The sequence below is a fragment of the Paramormyrops kingsleyae genome, chromosome 13 (assembly GCF_048594095.1).
Source record: "Paramormyrops kingsleyae isolate MSU_618 chromosome 13, PKINGS_0.4, whole genome shotgun sequence".
In the NCBI taxonomy this organism is placed as follows: Eukaryota; Metazoa; Chordata; class Actinopteri; order Osteoglossiformes; family Mormyridae; genus Paramormyrops; species Paramormyrops kingsleyae.
This window is the reverse complement of record NC_132809.1, coordinates 23,582,331-23,598,532: the sequence shown is the minus strand read 5'-3', so window position 1 is coordinate 23,598,532 and position 16,202 is coordinate 23,582,331. Positions and strand designations below refer to the sequence as shown.

Sequence of the window (16,202 nt, the reverse complement as noted above, 5' to 3'; positions counted from 1 at the left end):
GTGCAGGGTTGCCATGTGCCTTGTGACTAACTTGGGAAACACTGGGCCAAACTAGCTACATGATCTACCGGGGTGTTTGAAAGACTTTACTTCAAACAGTAAATGACAGCAAATGTTTAAGATGAACATAGAACTCTTTACATGACCAGTTACGTATATCGCTGGTTACTCCCTGTGCTGAAGTCATGGATAAACTTCCATGTAATGAACACTAGTTATCCAAGGGTGTTACATACTGTATCAGGTTCAGTGACGGCTGGTTGAGGAGGTAAGAAGATTTTACAACATTACAATAGTGATTTCATAGAGAGAATGTGTATTTTTAAATGACAATAAAACTTATTTCGTAATTTTAAAAATTTAAAGCTTTACCTCCTTTCCTTCTATGGACCAGCCACCTCTGAAGAGGTTTAGCTAAATACTACACCAATCATTAAGGAGAAGATTTTAAACACAATGCTAAATTTTAGACGTAATGCATTGACTTGAAATTAATGTCAATAATTAGGCTCTCCTGAGTATCTAATTGAGCTATACTGAGGTGTGAATTTTACGATGTTCATACCGGTGCTGTGTCGGTATTCTGTGTAAAAGGAGTGTGACCATCGGCCCAGTTACACCCTATAGGAAGTGCTGCAGGAATATGGCCCACTGGAAGCAGCACTGTGAGCTCTTCCGTCCCAGCATGAATGTAGTAAGACCCACGTCCATGTACTTGGCAAGAAGTCAAGGCTGTTTATAGTGAGTCGAGGCCTCAGGCAAAGGCGCCTCTTGTCTTCACTCCTGTTTGTGATTTTTGTAGACAGGATATTAACACAAATGCCTGGATGCATGTCCAGTTGTGTGTGTGTGTGTGGGGGGGGGGGGTTATAGGTCACTTCCCTGCTATTTGTGGATGATGATGTTCCTTTGACCTCATATGTCCAGGACCTCGAACTTCAACCATTTGATGCCAAGGAAGTAGCAGCGGGGCCATTACCTCCAAATCAGAAGCTATGGTGCTCTCTTGGAAAAGAGGGGATTGCTCCTTTCGTGGGAGGGGGAGAGTTTGCCCTTAGTGAAGGAGTTTAAATACCTCAAGATCTTTTTTCTGAGTGATGGGAAAATGGAAAGTGACATTGACAGATGGGTCACAGGTCTGTGGTGTGGAGCTAATATTTCGGACGAGGCTTGCAGGTTAATGGTCAGTCTATGTCCCAATCCACTCCTGTGGTCTTGAGCTGTGGGTACTGACCAGAAGGACAAGGGCATGAGGACAAGTGGCTGAAATTAGGTTTCTCCGCAGGGTTGCAAGACAATGTGTGACAGGGTGAGGAGTTTGGAGATTTGGAGGACCTTGAAATAGATAGGAGACAGCTGAGGTGGTGCAGATATCATACAGGGAAGCTACCTGGGGAGCCACCAAGGGAGATGTTTCAGGCCCAGACTCTATCCCTCAGTTGGCTTGGGAATGTTTGGAGATGCCCCCAGAAGGACATGAAGTCTGTAGCCATGGTAAGGCAGGTCTGCTGTCTCCTGTTAGATGTGCTGCTACCATGATTTGCATTTCAATGAATGGGAACTAATTTTTTCAACATTCATTATGTATTAGTGTACATCTTCATATGATTGTAAATTTATAGAGATTCTATGTATTTTGTCCCTAAAATACATAAGAACTATACAAACGAGAGGAGGCCATTTGGCCCATCGAGCTCGCTTGGGGAGAACTTAACTAATAGCTCAGAGTTGTTAAAATCTTATCTAGCTCTGATTTAAAGGAACCCAAGGATTCAGCTTGCACTACGTTATCAGGAAGACTATTCCATACTCTGACTACACGCTTAAAGAAGTGCTTCCTTAAATCCAGTTTGAAATGTTCTCCTGCTAATTTCCATCTAAGGCCAAGAGTTCTTGTATTTGAACTAATGCTACGTATGATATTGTACTGAGTTCGCACTGATTGGCATGTATATCTGGATTTGTGGGCTATGGAAGATGATGGCTGGGTGGATGGATCGATGGTTGGACTAATAGTGGGAGATAGATCTCATGAAACTAGATTCTAGACCCAGTAGGGAAACGTGAAAGACTGAGGAATACCTGAAGCTGAGTAGAGGGAAGCCGCTTTAGCCTGGCTGGCGAACATCATTAAAAGTTGGTCTGTGTTCATCCCTGGCTGGGCTGCTGTTGTCAGGAGGAGCAATGTGACCAACACAAGAGACAGGAGAATGTCTGCCAAGCCACTTTGGGGGTAGAGAGCAGAGGGGGAGGGAGGGAGGGAGACAGAGGTACCAATGTCCCAGTGGAAATGGACACGGGGATCGGTGTGTTACGGTCAGCAGCCAAGCCAGGCTGACTTGGGCATGAGCACGAAGCCGGTGTGGATGACTACAGTATAAAGCCCTAATTCCTTATCCTCAGACTGTGGCTGACCAATCTCACCAAGCCATTGTCTCCTATCACCTGCGCCGTGTCTAACGGGTCAAAGAGATTTCTGACAAGCTCATGAGACCAAAGCACCACTCAGCATTGCTGTGGAATGTACATCCAACTACACACAGCCAGAGGATAAGGACGTGTGGAGACGTTTATACAGGTGCCACAAGGAAACTGGTTATGGCACAGTAATGTAACTGGGGCCCTTAGACCTTCTAGTGGTAGTAGTAAGCAGTATATTGTGTAGTAGTATCACTAAGACATGTACAGGAGCACTGGGGCAGTGACCCCAGCTGAAAGCTGATTGGCCCCAGAGTCTCCCTCTCCCTGTCACTCATTGATTTAAAACATCATTGGCTAATGATAAGGTCGGCCCCGCAGTATGAGTTATGGCCTTTTGTGCCCCCACCTTAAAAAAACCTAGAATCACCCATGATGATGATTATTGGTATTGCTGTTATTATTATTATACAAACGTATGGAGAGTAGGTCTTGAACCTGCTGTGGGCTAGTGCTTTTAGTTTTGGTTAGTTTTTCTTCCAGAATCAGATCAGGCTGCAACTATTAAGTATCAACCAAGACAGCTGGGTAGTTCTCTGTTACCTTAATCCCAGAGGAGGAGCATTAGACACAACAATGTTTATTAACTGTAAGCTGTTGCTTTCTATGAGCATCGATATCAGAAATCCCAGGGGTTAGATGGTCGGGCTGAGGAGAGGGAGCATCTTATTGACTGGATTGGCACCTGATCTGGCCCAGGGCATTGTGGGAACAGTCTGAGTGCTCCACTTCAACAGCGCTCAGAGTCAGTGCAAATGCATGTCTGTAGAGATCATTTATTCATTCAACCATGTTTAGACCGATTGTTAATAATGGGGGAAAATGTGATACGGTGTTTTCCACTGTATAATGGAGACAGTGGGCCTCAGCTTTTTGCTTTGCTTGACCTTTTGCCCCAGCAGCGACGCCCCACTGCCTTATTGTGGTTAGGTGCTTGTGTACAACAGCGCCCTCTACTGACCAGCTCAAGAATTGCCACATTCTGATTTCTCCATTCTTTATACATTATTTATTACTTGATGAAGATATATAATTACCGAGCTGCAAAGTGATTTTTATTTCTGTTTAATTGCGCATTTAAATTACTTGTAGTATTAAATTGCATGTGGACTGTTGTAGCTGACATTTCTTACTGCTGATCACTTTAAATTGCAAAACTATATTAGCTCATTCAGTCAGCTTTTAAACAGCGCTTTGAAAGTCCTGGTTCTGTCTATGTGCTGACAGGTCCAACTGGCTGAAACCGTGCTGTGGCTGGAAGACAAGTCTCTGGCAAATCTTTCTGCTCAGCGTTGGATTCAATTGTGTCCTGGTGGCCTGTGTCGTGCTAGTGGTGCTGCTGCTGGCCTTGGAGCTCCTAATAGATACCAAACTCCTTCAGTGTGAGTGGCTGTACACTGACTTTCACACAATGATCCTCTGCACTGTATCTGTACACTGACTTTCACACAATGATCCTCTGCACTGTATCTGTACACTGACTTTCACACAATGATCCTCTGCACTGTATCTGTACACTGACTTTCACACAATGATCCTCTGCACTGTATCTGTACACTGACTTTCACACAATGATCCTCTGCACTGTATCTGTACACTGACTTTCACACAATGATCCTCTGCACTGTATCTGTACACTGACTTTCACACAATGATCCTCTGCACTGTATCTGTACACTGACTTTCACACAATGATCCTCTGCACTGTATCTGTACACTGACTTTTACACAATGATACTCTGGACTGTATCTGCACACTGACTTTCATACAATGATCCTCTGCACTGTATCTGTACACTGACTTTCACACAATGATCCTCTGCACTGTATCTGTACACTGACTTTTACACAATGATACTCTGTACTGTATCTGTACACTGACTTTCACACAATGATCCTCTGCACTGTATCTGTACACTGACTCACACACACTGATCCCTTGCACTGCATCTGTATACTGACTCACACTGAACCCTTACAGTGAGGGTATTTCTACGGTATTTCAGACTGGTACATAAATGAAATTATCTGGAGAATTAAATATTCATTAACATCTCATTGTTTTCCTAAATCTACTCGAGACTTTCTGCTAATAATAAAATCATGTGCTAATCCCTTCAAATCCACAAGAAAGATTCAGCTGTAGGTGTAAAGTCACAGACGCACAAACCTGCTAACTATGTACCGTAGCTGCAGGGAAGTGACCAGAGTGTCTCTATTAGGTTATCTGCTGTTTTTCCACATTAACATTCTCCTTACTTATAGTCTGATAATACTCCCCAGTGGGGCCCCGTGCGTGGGAGCGACGAGGGGGGGTGGCTAATAGCCAGGAGCATCAGGAAGGTGTCGGCTGCCTTACTGTCATACGTATCGGACTGTTCCTTCGACCTTGAGCTCCGGGTCCCAAGCGAACAGAGCTGATGCAGCGTTAAGCAAATGCGTTAGACAAATGTGCAGGGGGGTGAGAATGAATTTGAGGAGGAAGGCAAGCTGGTACCTAGACTGGGGGGCAGGGAGGTTAATAGAGGGGGGAACGGATTGAGGGAGATACTCCAGATCAAGATGACTGATACAGCTGTATGTATCCCATCATGGTGTAAGAACACTATCCGCTGACAAAGGGTAGCAGGGTGTCTGACTGAACCTACAATATCAACCATTCATTCAGGCAAGCATACCGTAATACCCTGGGGTACCAAAATGGCTAAAAGTTACTGCTTTGTTTGCATATTACTGCAATTTGAATGGAACTATGCCACTAACTTATTTATTAATCTGACTCCTTTATCCAAAATGATGTACAATTATGAAAGTTGGGAGAGCCAGTCTCTGGAGCAATCAGGGTTGGGGCCCTGCTAGCCACAAAGCTCTGCCGACCATGGGATTTGAACCAGCAACCTTCTGATCAGAGACACAGAGCCCTAGTCCACACAGGCACATACACATTGATATGTGATGTATATGTGTGACACTTCAGTGCTGGATCTGACATGGTTTCTGCTTATGGGTCTCTTCCACAGTCGTCAACGCATTCCAGTTTGCAAGCATCATTCACTGGACCAGCCTGGTCATTCTGTCTTTGTTCTTCTTTGAGGTAAGGGAACAGATATTCATTATTACTCAGTAATACTCAATCCACGGTGAGTAACAAGTACACAGCTTTAGTTTCATTCAACTGTTCAAATCAAATCAACCATATATCCATATATAATAGGTATATTTGGACGTTTTGTTCAAGTCATAAAGTATGTGATGCAATGTAATTTAAGGAGAAAAAAAAAATTTTTGTTCATACTTTGTACATAGTAACACAGAGATGATACTGGTTTTCATTCAGGTTTTACAGTTTTAAAGGATGTGTTTCTCACTACTCTCTTGAGTGCTATGTCAGTAGTAGATGTAAATGTATGTGTTTTTTTGTCAAAACTATTGGTGCAGATTTATTGATAATGAAATCATGGCTGCTACCATAATGCTAACATAATGGTATTTTATCTTTATCTCTCTCTCCCCCAGACTGTTTTCCGGATTGTGGTTTTAGGGATCTGGGATTACATTGAGAACAAGGTTGAGGTAAATCCCTGTGAAGCTTGATTGTCCTCCTTTAGCGGCACACGGAGAGGGACCGAGAGGAGATGGGGGACCATGAGAATGACTGTCACCTGCCAGTCTAGCGAAATCAACACATTTCCTTCACATGCAACTGAATTCTTAGTTTTGTAGTTTCAAAAAAATGTCAGCGGCTTGCAAAGCTGAAAAAAGTGCCTGATTGGGTTGGAGTGTTCTAGCAAACCATGATAACTATTATACTGTATCTGGTATCGTATTGATACTGGTTAGGTCTAGGTTCAGGTGTCCGTCTGTGTTACTGGGGGAAAAACAAAGCAGACCCATTCCCGGTTTTTGGTAAACTGCGGGCAAGAGCAGGTAAACTGAATGATCAAGACAGACATGGGCCTGCCCTGAACTGGTCAAGGTTCAGGTGTGATAGCTGAGCTGAATCAGAATAGTAACTTATCTGTGACTATGAGGTGTGTGATGTGCCTGCCAGAGGGGGCAAAAATCCAGACCAAGATTTTGTTTCAACCAACCAGTTGAGTACTCTGTGACTGTGACTCTTTATACTCAACTGGTTGGTTGAACTCAACTGGCTTGTTGAAACAAAATCTTGGTCTGGACTTTGCTCTCTGGACCCGAGTTCCACGCCTCTGGTGCCTACACTGTCGGCTTATGTATTGTACCCTCCCCCTTCGGGGGGTCTCCAGGTGTTTGACGGTGCTGTCATCGTGCTCTCCTTGGCCCCAATGGTGGCCTCTACGGTGGCCAATGGGCCCAGTAGCCCCTGGGATGCCATCAGCCTCATCATCACACTGCGCATCTGGAGGGTCAAGAGAGTCATTGATGGTGAGGGGCCGGTGACCGAATGATTTCACGAGCCTGGTGCCTGTTACACGAAGATTGTAATGCTCACTATCAGCCACAGGAGGGCCACTTTGAGTAATAAAGCCTTTGTTGGGCCTCTTGTATTCCCTTAAAATTAATGCTGAAAAATGCTGTGAATATGAAGCAGAAGTAATTAAAAACCATTTCAGAGAGCATTTATTTTTATTTTATTTAGCACAAACTGCACATTTAATTAATAGATTAAATAAATGTTCCATGATACACTGAATGTTGCAGAACATCGTCATTGTCGGTGATAAATCCGCAGATTTGTTGGATGTGAAGCTCATTTTCTTACCATGATAGTTAATCTATGGTAAGCGGGGCCCCCTAACAATGCGATTATTGATCCGCCGTCATGGTGAATTGCCGGCGCTCTTTATATTTAGACTCTTATCGATTTCCATCCTTCCATGAGGCAATGAGAGGACACGAAGTGAAACGTTTGATCGCAGCTTGTTAGGTTGTTCCGGTAATGTATGCAAAGTCGATACTGAAGACTCCGTGTCTCTCGTGGCCACTGGGCAGTGCTGTCATCTGCTCGGGGGACGACCTGCGTTCACGTATTTATGATGCGTAAACCAAAATCATACGTTGGGACTGTATAAGCTTCCATGGTGTTTGTTCCTCTGATTTCACACACAAAACTCACTCTTTACACTAAATCTCCAATACAGTAATCAAAGAGATCAATAAGGTTTATTCTATGTATGCATTTATTGTATTTATTGGAGGTTTGCATCTATTTTGTCCATGATTTATCATGCTATGCTGGAGTAGCTTTTTTGGTTTACACCCTGTCTGTACGGTTTGTAGAATGTTGTAGACCAGTGTTTTCCAACTCGGTCCTCAATGACCCCTCGACGGCCCACGTTTTTGCTCCCTCCAAGCTCCCACTGTCTGGGGGTCCCTGAGGACCGGCTGAGAAACACTGTTGTAGACAACCAGACTAGGAGGCTTTCTGCTGCTCCATCTCTGTAATATGGTTGAATGGTGAGTTTAAACTGTACAGCAGGTTTCTGTGGACCAGCAGTCCAGTGATGGGATCATTGGTGAGTCTTGGGTCTCACCTCTGTAAAGTTGGACGAAGTCTGACAATTACTGTGTTGCGTTTTTTTCTATAACTGTTGCACACGCAATGCAAATGATGTGGATTTACAATGTATATCTCAAGTTTGGCGTAAAAATGTCTCTCCTTGACTTGACATGTCTTTTTCTAAATGATATTTGTTTGTTTATTGGTGATAACAGTTTCTGTGCATTGGCTGATTGGGGGACTGTTAAACTCTGAATCACAATGGAAGCATTATGTGTGTGAGGCTGGCTCATCTGTAAAAGTGGACAGTGTGACTCTCCCTCAGGTGACAGGGTGATTCTGTCTGAGCTGCTGGATCAGCTCCCTGTCCCAGGAACATTGCGGAGGTGGCAAAAATGTTCAGGTCAGCCATTTATATCATAACTGTCTGAATGTCATAAAGTTCCCTAATCCTCCACAGCCTACGTGCTCCAGGTGAAGCTGGAGATGGATCTGGAGCTGCAGCAGTATGAGAAGACCAAGGCACTTAGAGAGGAACAGCTGGAACGCCTGACACAGATCTGCCAGGAGCAGGCGGTGAGCCCCCCCCCCCCCCCCCGTTCTCGCTGGGTGGATGCGGACACTCACAGTATGCTGGTGTCCCACTATCTCCTACTCTACTATTTCCTAAACTGATCCTTGGGGCCCCCAGACAGTCCATGTGCTCCCTCCCAGATCCCAGTAAGACCAGGTTGGGAATCATTGCTTTAGATGAGGGGTCTAGTCAAAAAAGAGGATTCTCCACCTTTGACTCATATCTCTTGGAAGGAGCAAAAATGTGGACTGTCTGGCAGGGAGCAGGGAGGGAGCGAAAACGTGGAGTATCTGAGGGTCCTGGAGGACTGGTTCGGGAAACACTGCACTACTCACTGCAACTTCTACTTCAAGTTGGTTTAATTTTCACCACTAGAGGGCAACAAAATAACAGCATTCAAATTTGCTATTTAACATAAAGCTTCTGTAAAGTGAATGTCTGTCATTTTTAGGTTAATTTTCCTCATTCACGTTTAAGGGTTAAAATCTAAGATGTTAAATGATGCGACACGTACATTTAATGACATGCTCTAACGCTATGAAAGACATGGAGATGGGATACAGGGATCACAGGGTTTAACGGGGCAGTTTTAATAGCACCGGGATGGGTGAACCAAGCAACATACAAACCACAGTATGTCTCTGTCTTAGAAACACAAGATGGTTAAACAACATGAGCTGGGCTGTTGCTCGCAGTCTCTCTCTAACTCACACAGAGAACTTGCTTCATACTCAGTCGAATAAGATGTTGCTGAGTAGAGGGGCTTTTCCCCTGATTTCACCCCTTGGCTTCCCCTGAAACACCCTCCCCTCATCCCACACTGATCTTGTGCTCCGGCAGAAAGGCACTAAACTGTGCAAAGCAATCAGCTATAGATACCTACAGATCATCCATGACAGGCCCAGTAGCCTGCAAAGAAATGGCTCTCAGCCAATCAGGATAAATAAACAAGGAATCATGTGGGGGCTTCCTGTTGGTCATGACCTGCAGCCCTCTGTGCTGGACCCATTGAATTAATACTGACCCATGGGTGATGTGGTATTGAGCTGTATGCAGGTATTCACGTTTATGCAGTGTTTCCAGTGAGCTCCTCATTGTCTCTGTGTCTCCACGTGGCATATGCCTGCCAGAGTGCAGTGCTGACACTGAGCTCCTCACTGTGTCTGTGTCTCAGTTTGAGATCCGGCAACTGCGGGCCCACCTGGCCCAGCAGGATCTGGACCTGGCCGCGGAGCGCCAGGCCGCCATAAAGATGCACCCTGGCTGGGCCACACGGAATGCCGCCTTCCAGGTCCTGGAGGGCCTGGGCCCTGGGGAGGCAGATGGCGAAGGTCCGAGCACCAGGGAGAATTGCCCCCGTGCAGGTACCCTGCCCTCCCCCCACACACACACATACACACCTCTGAAATGAAGTGTAAAGATGGCCGTATACTTCAAACAAAATTGACAGAACTCTTTGTTTGTCCTAATCCCACCCACTGTCTATGACATAATTGGTTGGCAGCAGGACTAACTGTACAGTTACCGTCATGCTTTGCAGTGCACAGCACTTTAAATATTGTAAATTAATATGTGTATTCATGTATTTATGTTGTAAATAGAAAATATCATAACTGCATAGAGTTTACCGTGGAATGCATGTGTTTCATATGGTCACGGAGCATCAGGAGAGCCGGATGGCTATTAGGTGCCTGTGTCTTCATCACATAGGTCAGTGGAGCTCCAAGGAGGTCTGGACACTTCTGTGTGGTGGGTCATGTTCTGAGAAGCCAGGGGCCTGCATCCTACATCTGTTACTCTCACGCCAAAGACCCCATAAGGCAAAAGACATACAAGCCTCCCCGGGGGATTGTGGGAAACCATCACCCCCAAGGGAACAAGTGTGGCTTTCTCTAAAACGTTGGCAAAAAGGTCTATCAAAACAAAGACAGCTCACAGTATATACAGAGAGCTATGCACCCCCAGCCACCCCTTATACCCCGTGTTTGCTGGTATAAGTCAGTACGGCTCAAAAAGGAAGCACAGTAATGAAACACTAGGGGGCGCTGTGGGAGAAGTACTCAGATGACCTGTCTTAGACAATGGCAGTAAATATAACCAGGCATAATTAAGTGTCGGTAAGAAGCAACGGTGACCTTTGTTTAAACTTGATGGACGTGTACGTTCCATAGATAAGAAGACTTCTGTATTTTATGAGCAAATAATATTTTTCTTCAGCTGTATTGTTCTGTTTATCATCGTCATTATTAGCAAACCATATCCATGTGTTTTTATGGATCATTTCTCTTTAACCAAACATAAATTCTTAATGAATCTAGGTTGCCTTTAAGTGGCTAAGTAATTTTGAAATTTGTGCAGTTGTTATTAGGAACAGATCACACAGACTAACAAAAGAAACAAATCACGAGTCCATTGTAATATCCAAGTTTATTTTGGGATGATTGGGGAGGCATAAAAGGCTTTTAACGGTACTTTCTTTCTGGGGTTCATGCGTTATTCATTACAGAATGACTGTCTTGTCTGTTTCAGTGAGTGTGACGCCTTGTCTCCTGGGGTGGCCCCAATGAATATTTCAGGCCTAAATGTAAACGAAATTACTGGTCAGAGGATCCGTGGGTCCTTGGGTGACAGAGGGCCCGCCGGGTGCATTAGCCCCCCACCAAACGGGCATTTCGAACGGCTATGGGCACAAGCAGCCGTCTGCTTCTTGGGGCTGATTTGAGCTTCTCTTAAACTCACTTAAATCTCACATTGTGACACGTTACTACAGCTGGATAATTTCAGGTTTAAAGTCCAAGAGTGAGTTCACCAGCATTCCATTTGGTTCCAAATTAGGATATTAAACATGTGCCATATGCACACTGACAGGGTTGTCAGACATACTTTAGGGTTAGCAGATCTTGTACATTTATCATAAGATCCATGGATAAGACAGACAGTTTAAGAGCAGGATTATACATCACAGAAGAGTCATATCTAATAGGCTATGTAAACTAGTAGCAAGCCATCAGAGGAACCAATTTGCTTCTTATACAGCAGAGGGAAAAAAATAAGAGACCACTCTATATTTTTAAACACATCTGCATTTTTAGATCGAGGATTAATTTGGGTTCTGCTGGCAGAAGGCGATGCTGAGCGGCAGGTTGCTTCCAGGTTCAAAATTTCTAAAAGAGCAGTACACAACAATAAGGTGAAGCAGGAGACACTGGAAACGACCAAAAACAGCAAGATAAAGGGTGGAAGTGACTTTCTAATGCCAGAGATGACCGTTAACTTATCCGACAGTTTCTCGTGAATTGCAAGATGACATCAGGTGACCTTCAATAGGCATGGGAAACATAAAGTGCAGGTGTGAAGTGCACCGCTAGGACAGTTCATATCAGGCTCCTAGAAGTAGGACTGAAGTCCCATAAAGCAAGGAAGAAACAGGCTGCAGATTGTAATATTATTATTATATATATATATATATATATATATATAATTCACAGATGCACATAGATTGAGAAATGAGTGAAACAAAAAATTGTGCTATATTTTCTCTGTGGCTGTATGTTTAGAGTTGGCCAGTCACTGGGCCATAGTAATTTGATGGAGCACTTCTACGCACTGAGTTTAATGACTCAGGTAATGAGCGTTTCATTACTTCTCACTGTATCTCTTCTTTCAGAGCCTGTAGTTCATGACGACATGAACAACTACATCAGCCAGTACTACAGCGAGTCGGGCAAAGGTGAGTGAGTGACTTGCTGTCTGCCTTTGCTTTGATGCTTCTTGCGGCAAAACGCACCCGTCCTCACTGATGACCTGGTTGATTACCCAGGCACCCATGGGGCACGTGTCATCACCACCACAGCCATTGAGGTACACCTGTCTGACCACGGGCTGCTGAGCGGTGACCCTACCAGCGTGTCGGTCACTCACTCGCCCCGGCCGGATCCCAGTGTTCGGGTCACTCACTCTCCCCGGCCAGATGCCAGTGCTCATGTCGCACACCTGCCCCGACCGGATCCCAGCGCTCCGGTCGCCCACCTACCCCAGCCGGATCCCAGCGTTCTGGCCGCACACTCGGCCCGGCTGGATCCCAGTGCCGTGGTGCAGGAGCTGCTGTCTTCGCTGTCAGAGGACTCCTGCCTGGCCCAGAAGGGCCTGGACCCCGTCAACCTGAAGATGCCCAGCCCTGAGATGGAGCACAGGATCAACCTCTACAACAAGAAGAACCAGGAGAACCTCAACGTGCTCCACACCAAGCCACTGATACACTTGCAGCCCTCGCTGGAGGAGAAGTGTAAACTCCGCAAGCCTCCTGACCCCCCCGTGGGCCGCGTGCCTGAGGCATAGCGAGCTGAGGGGTACAAATCTCCATCCCGAGTCCCTTCTGAACAGCCCTTCCTGCCCGGAGGAGGAGAACCAGAACTGTAGCACCATAGGAAGTGTACAACTGTTTTTGTGAAAGCGCAGACCATACTGACATGGTTATGCATTAAGTGCATCTGAAACCACAGACAGTCCCATTGTCATTGCCAAGGGGTTGGAATGGACTCAGACATGGTGAGAAACTCAGAAATACGCAGAGAAAATCCTAGAGACTTCTCTTGCTCTGCTATAAAATACTATAACAAAACTTATGGTCTTCTCTGATCCAGCTGCTGCAGGATACGTCTGATTGGACGACATTTATTTGCAGCATATTTCTTACTTTTGACCTTTTTCTACAATTGGTGAGAACAGAATTTGTATTTATATCACCAGGGGTTAACTACCTGATTTTCAAACTAAACTCCAGCCACCTGAGGACTTAATGGAAGGGTTTACAATGTTAAATGGTGGAGAAAAATGGACATTGTATTCAGTCACTAAACACGGCTCACTAATCCTATACTTTTTCTTAATGTTGCATATGATTATTGGAGAGTGCAGGTGTTAGAAAATTCATTCTGAGAAAATAGCAGGGATTGATTCTCTATTGCTCATTTCGACTGGTTTTCAATACAAAGCGAAAGGTCCAGAAAACATTTATCTGCAGTTGTGATGCAATCAGGTGAGGCAGGAAATCAACTTCTATTCGCTGTTATTTGGAAGGAACCGACATGTGACACGAGAGCAGCATCCAACTGAGGAAGCTGACAGCTTCACAGTGAAAAAAGTGAAAAATGAAAAGTTGTGGAAGAACCCCACAAAGGGAGCTGTACCATGCAGCTTCAGCTAAATGGAAATAAACCTACAGTCAGGATACAGACGGGGTGCTGTCCATAAATTGCTCGTAGTTTGTCTTCCCTCGTCTAATGCTGTGTGATTCCAGGGATAGCGTCTGCGCTCACTGTACGTGAATACTCATTGTATGTGGTATTCTGATTCATTCAATTGACTAATTTAAGTTATTGTTCCGAATAGCCAAAATTACGAGAAGGGTCTGGCTGCAGAAGGGGCCTGAGAGTGCGTGTCCTCTGTCAGGCCCCATCCACTCTCAAGCCCCTACGTCATTTCCGTTAAAACGACATAATCCGTCTTGTCACGATAGATTACGACTTGCCGACTGCCGCTACAAAATCAATTTTGTCCCGCATATAATTCTTAAAACGCGGTATGTATGGCTTAACAGTTTAGAAATTAATCATCACATCGAAATACGCGTGTGTCGAACTCCTCTCCTTACTACAGGCAACTCGTGTTTACCTTAAAGTCCTAAGACTAGTGCTCAGTCACATAATAAAGTCAGCCAAAGTCTGTTATACTGTATTCTGTTGGGTTTGAAAGATTAACAGCTTAATTTCCTTTTGCTGTGTTGTGAGAAAAAAAAACATTTTTATTAAAAACAACATAGTTTGTATATAACTAGAATAGTAGTTTTTCTTGTAGAAATTTAAATGAAAAAAATGTTAAACATCGTAAAAATATTGTACTTTGGCCAGTACCAAAGCACAACTATTATATTTATTGGCAAACGTTTATTTAAATTAGGCAATTGTACAACTATTGCAACTCCACATTATATTATTGTATTCACAATATAATTAATCATTTTGTTTTTGGGATTTTTTTTTATTAAAAATGACTGGGGGGGGGGGGGTATCAGTTCCCACCTATGCACGCACGCACACACCCACCCAGTTCGTGTCCGTACGTTCACCAGAAGTAAAACTTATCGGAAGGAACTAGAGCGCGTTGAACGATCTCACTAGTCCTCAACCGTTGCTCCTGAAGATCGCCACCGCAAGCCAATCGTCGCATGAACGTCAAACCTATCGCTCCCGCCGCTGTGGCGTCTTTATCTCCAGTCCTGCCCGTCCCACAGCTCAATAACATTTAGCATACCTGTCACGGGAACTCACACACACCCATGCATGCGCACCTATGGTGCCACCCCCACATTAAAACAAAAATACTGCCATTTGCTGGTTTGTTTGCAACCCCCTCCCGCATAATACTTGCTTCGTATAGTCACTCCCCGTGTACAATTCCCTATTAACAACGCTATACAAACATTTAAATGCTTACATTATTAAAGTACAATATTTCACGGCATATGGCACAAGAAAATAATTATTAAAAAGTAAATATTAGCTATAGTCTGATGTCTCACAATAATAACACATACAATAGCACTATATTTATTTATACACATATGTACAACGGTATTGTTCCGGTTTGAGACGGAGTCTATCGTTTAAACGGAAATTACGTATTGGGGTTTGGGAAGACGGATTCTGTCGTTTTAACGGAAATGACGTAGGGGCTTGAGAGTGGATGGGGCCTGACAGATGACACGCACTCTCAGGCCCCTTCTGCAGCCAGACACCAAATTAATGAAACCCCCCTTTTTTCCGGGGGTGGGGGGGGGGCACAAAAGAGAAAGGGGGTTGAATTAAAAATGATAGAACGTCAATAACATGCCAATCAAAGCGCGGGGTGCCAGCGGTAACACCTACCATTCAGGGAGGGGGGGGGGGGGATGCTGTCGGTAAAATTCGCCGATCGGCCAGTTATATTTGTTCCCTCCTTTGCTAAGGTTAGCCTTGAATTTTTGCATATGCTCGTTTAATTGTGTTGTCTCCATGTTTATTCACAATTTGTCTACCATTCTAGCGGGATGGCATCAGAGACATGGGAGATGTTATGTTAGTCTTGTATCTTTGCACCCTCTTCTTCTGTTAGGGAGAAATATCGTCTGTTGAGAGTGTTGGATTTCAATGCAAACGTCAAATTCCGTTAAAATGACAAATCACAAAAACGATTCCAAAGACCACAAAGTAACAACGCGTCACCTTAATGTGATTTGTTAAGCTGTGCTTCCTAAATGATCAAACAGCATCTGTTCTTGGCAGCTATATTGGTAGAACAGTACTAACCAGCATTAAAAGTGATACTTCTAATATTAAACTAACACACCAAAACAGTGCCTGAGTTCTCACTAGTGAGAATTAAAACAGGTAAACAGAGTTTAGGAGTATACGCAATATTTGTTAAAACCTATTATGTCTGTTACAGTAAAATAAAATTTAAATGCATCAAATTTGTCTTATTACACATGAGGTACATGAACAAACCAAGCAGTAAGAATTTTATCATATTTTTGTAAAACAACAGCAGAAAATTGAATAAAAGTTTATGCACATGCTTACTTTTGTCATGATTCAACACTGCCTCTGAAAATCGGTACCTGTCATACTTCAT

At 44.1% G+C, this 16,202-nt stretch overlaps 1 protein-coding gene across 1 annotated transcript in view; it reads left to right on the top strand.

Moving 5' to 3' along the window:
- The window catches only part of LOC111843517 (transmembrane protein 266), a 47,843-nt gene extending 31,698 nt beyond the window's left edge, over positions 1–16,145 (top strand). Inside the window, exons 4-11 of the mRNA XM_023811161.2 lie at positions 3,706–3,860; positions 5,499–5,572; positions 5,995–6,051; positions 6,744–6,882; positions 8,418–8,533; positions 9,706–9,895; positions 12,199–12,261; positions 12,352–16,145. Coding sequence (XP_023666929.1) covers positions 3,706–3,860; positions 5,499–5,572; positions 5,995–6,051; positions 6,744–6,882; positions 8,418–8,533; positions 9,706–9,895; positions 12,199–12,261; positions 12,352–12,869 — 1,312 coding nt within the window. The 3' untranslated portion in view covers positions 12,870–16,145. The remainder of the gene's footprint in view (positions 1–3,705; positions 3,861–5,498; positions 5,573–5,994; positions 6,052–6,743; positions 6,883–8,417; positions 8,534–9,705; positions 9,896–12,198; positions 12,262–12,351) is intronic.
- The last annotated feature ends 57 nt before the right edge of the window (positions 16,146–16,202 follow it).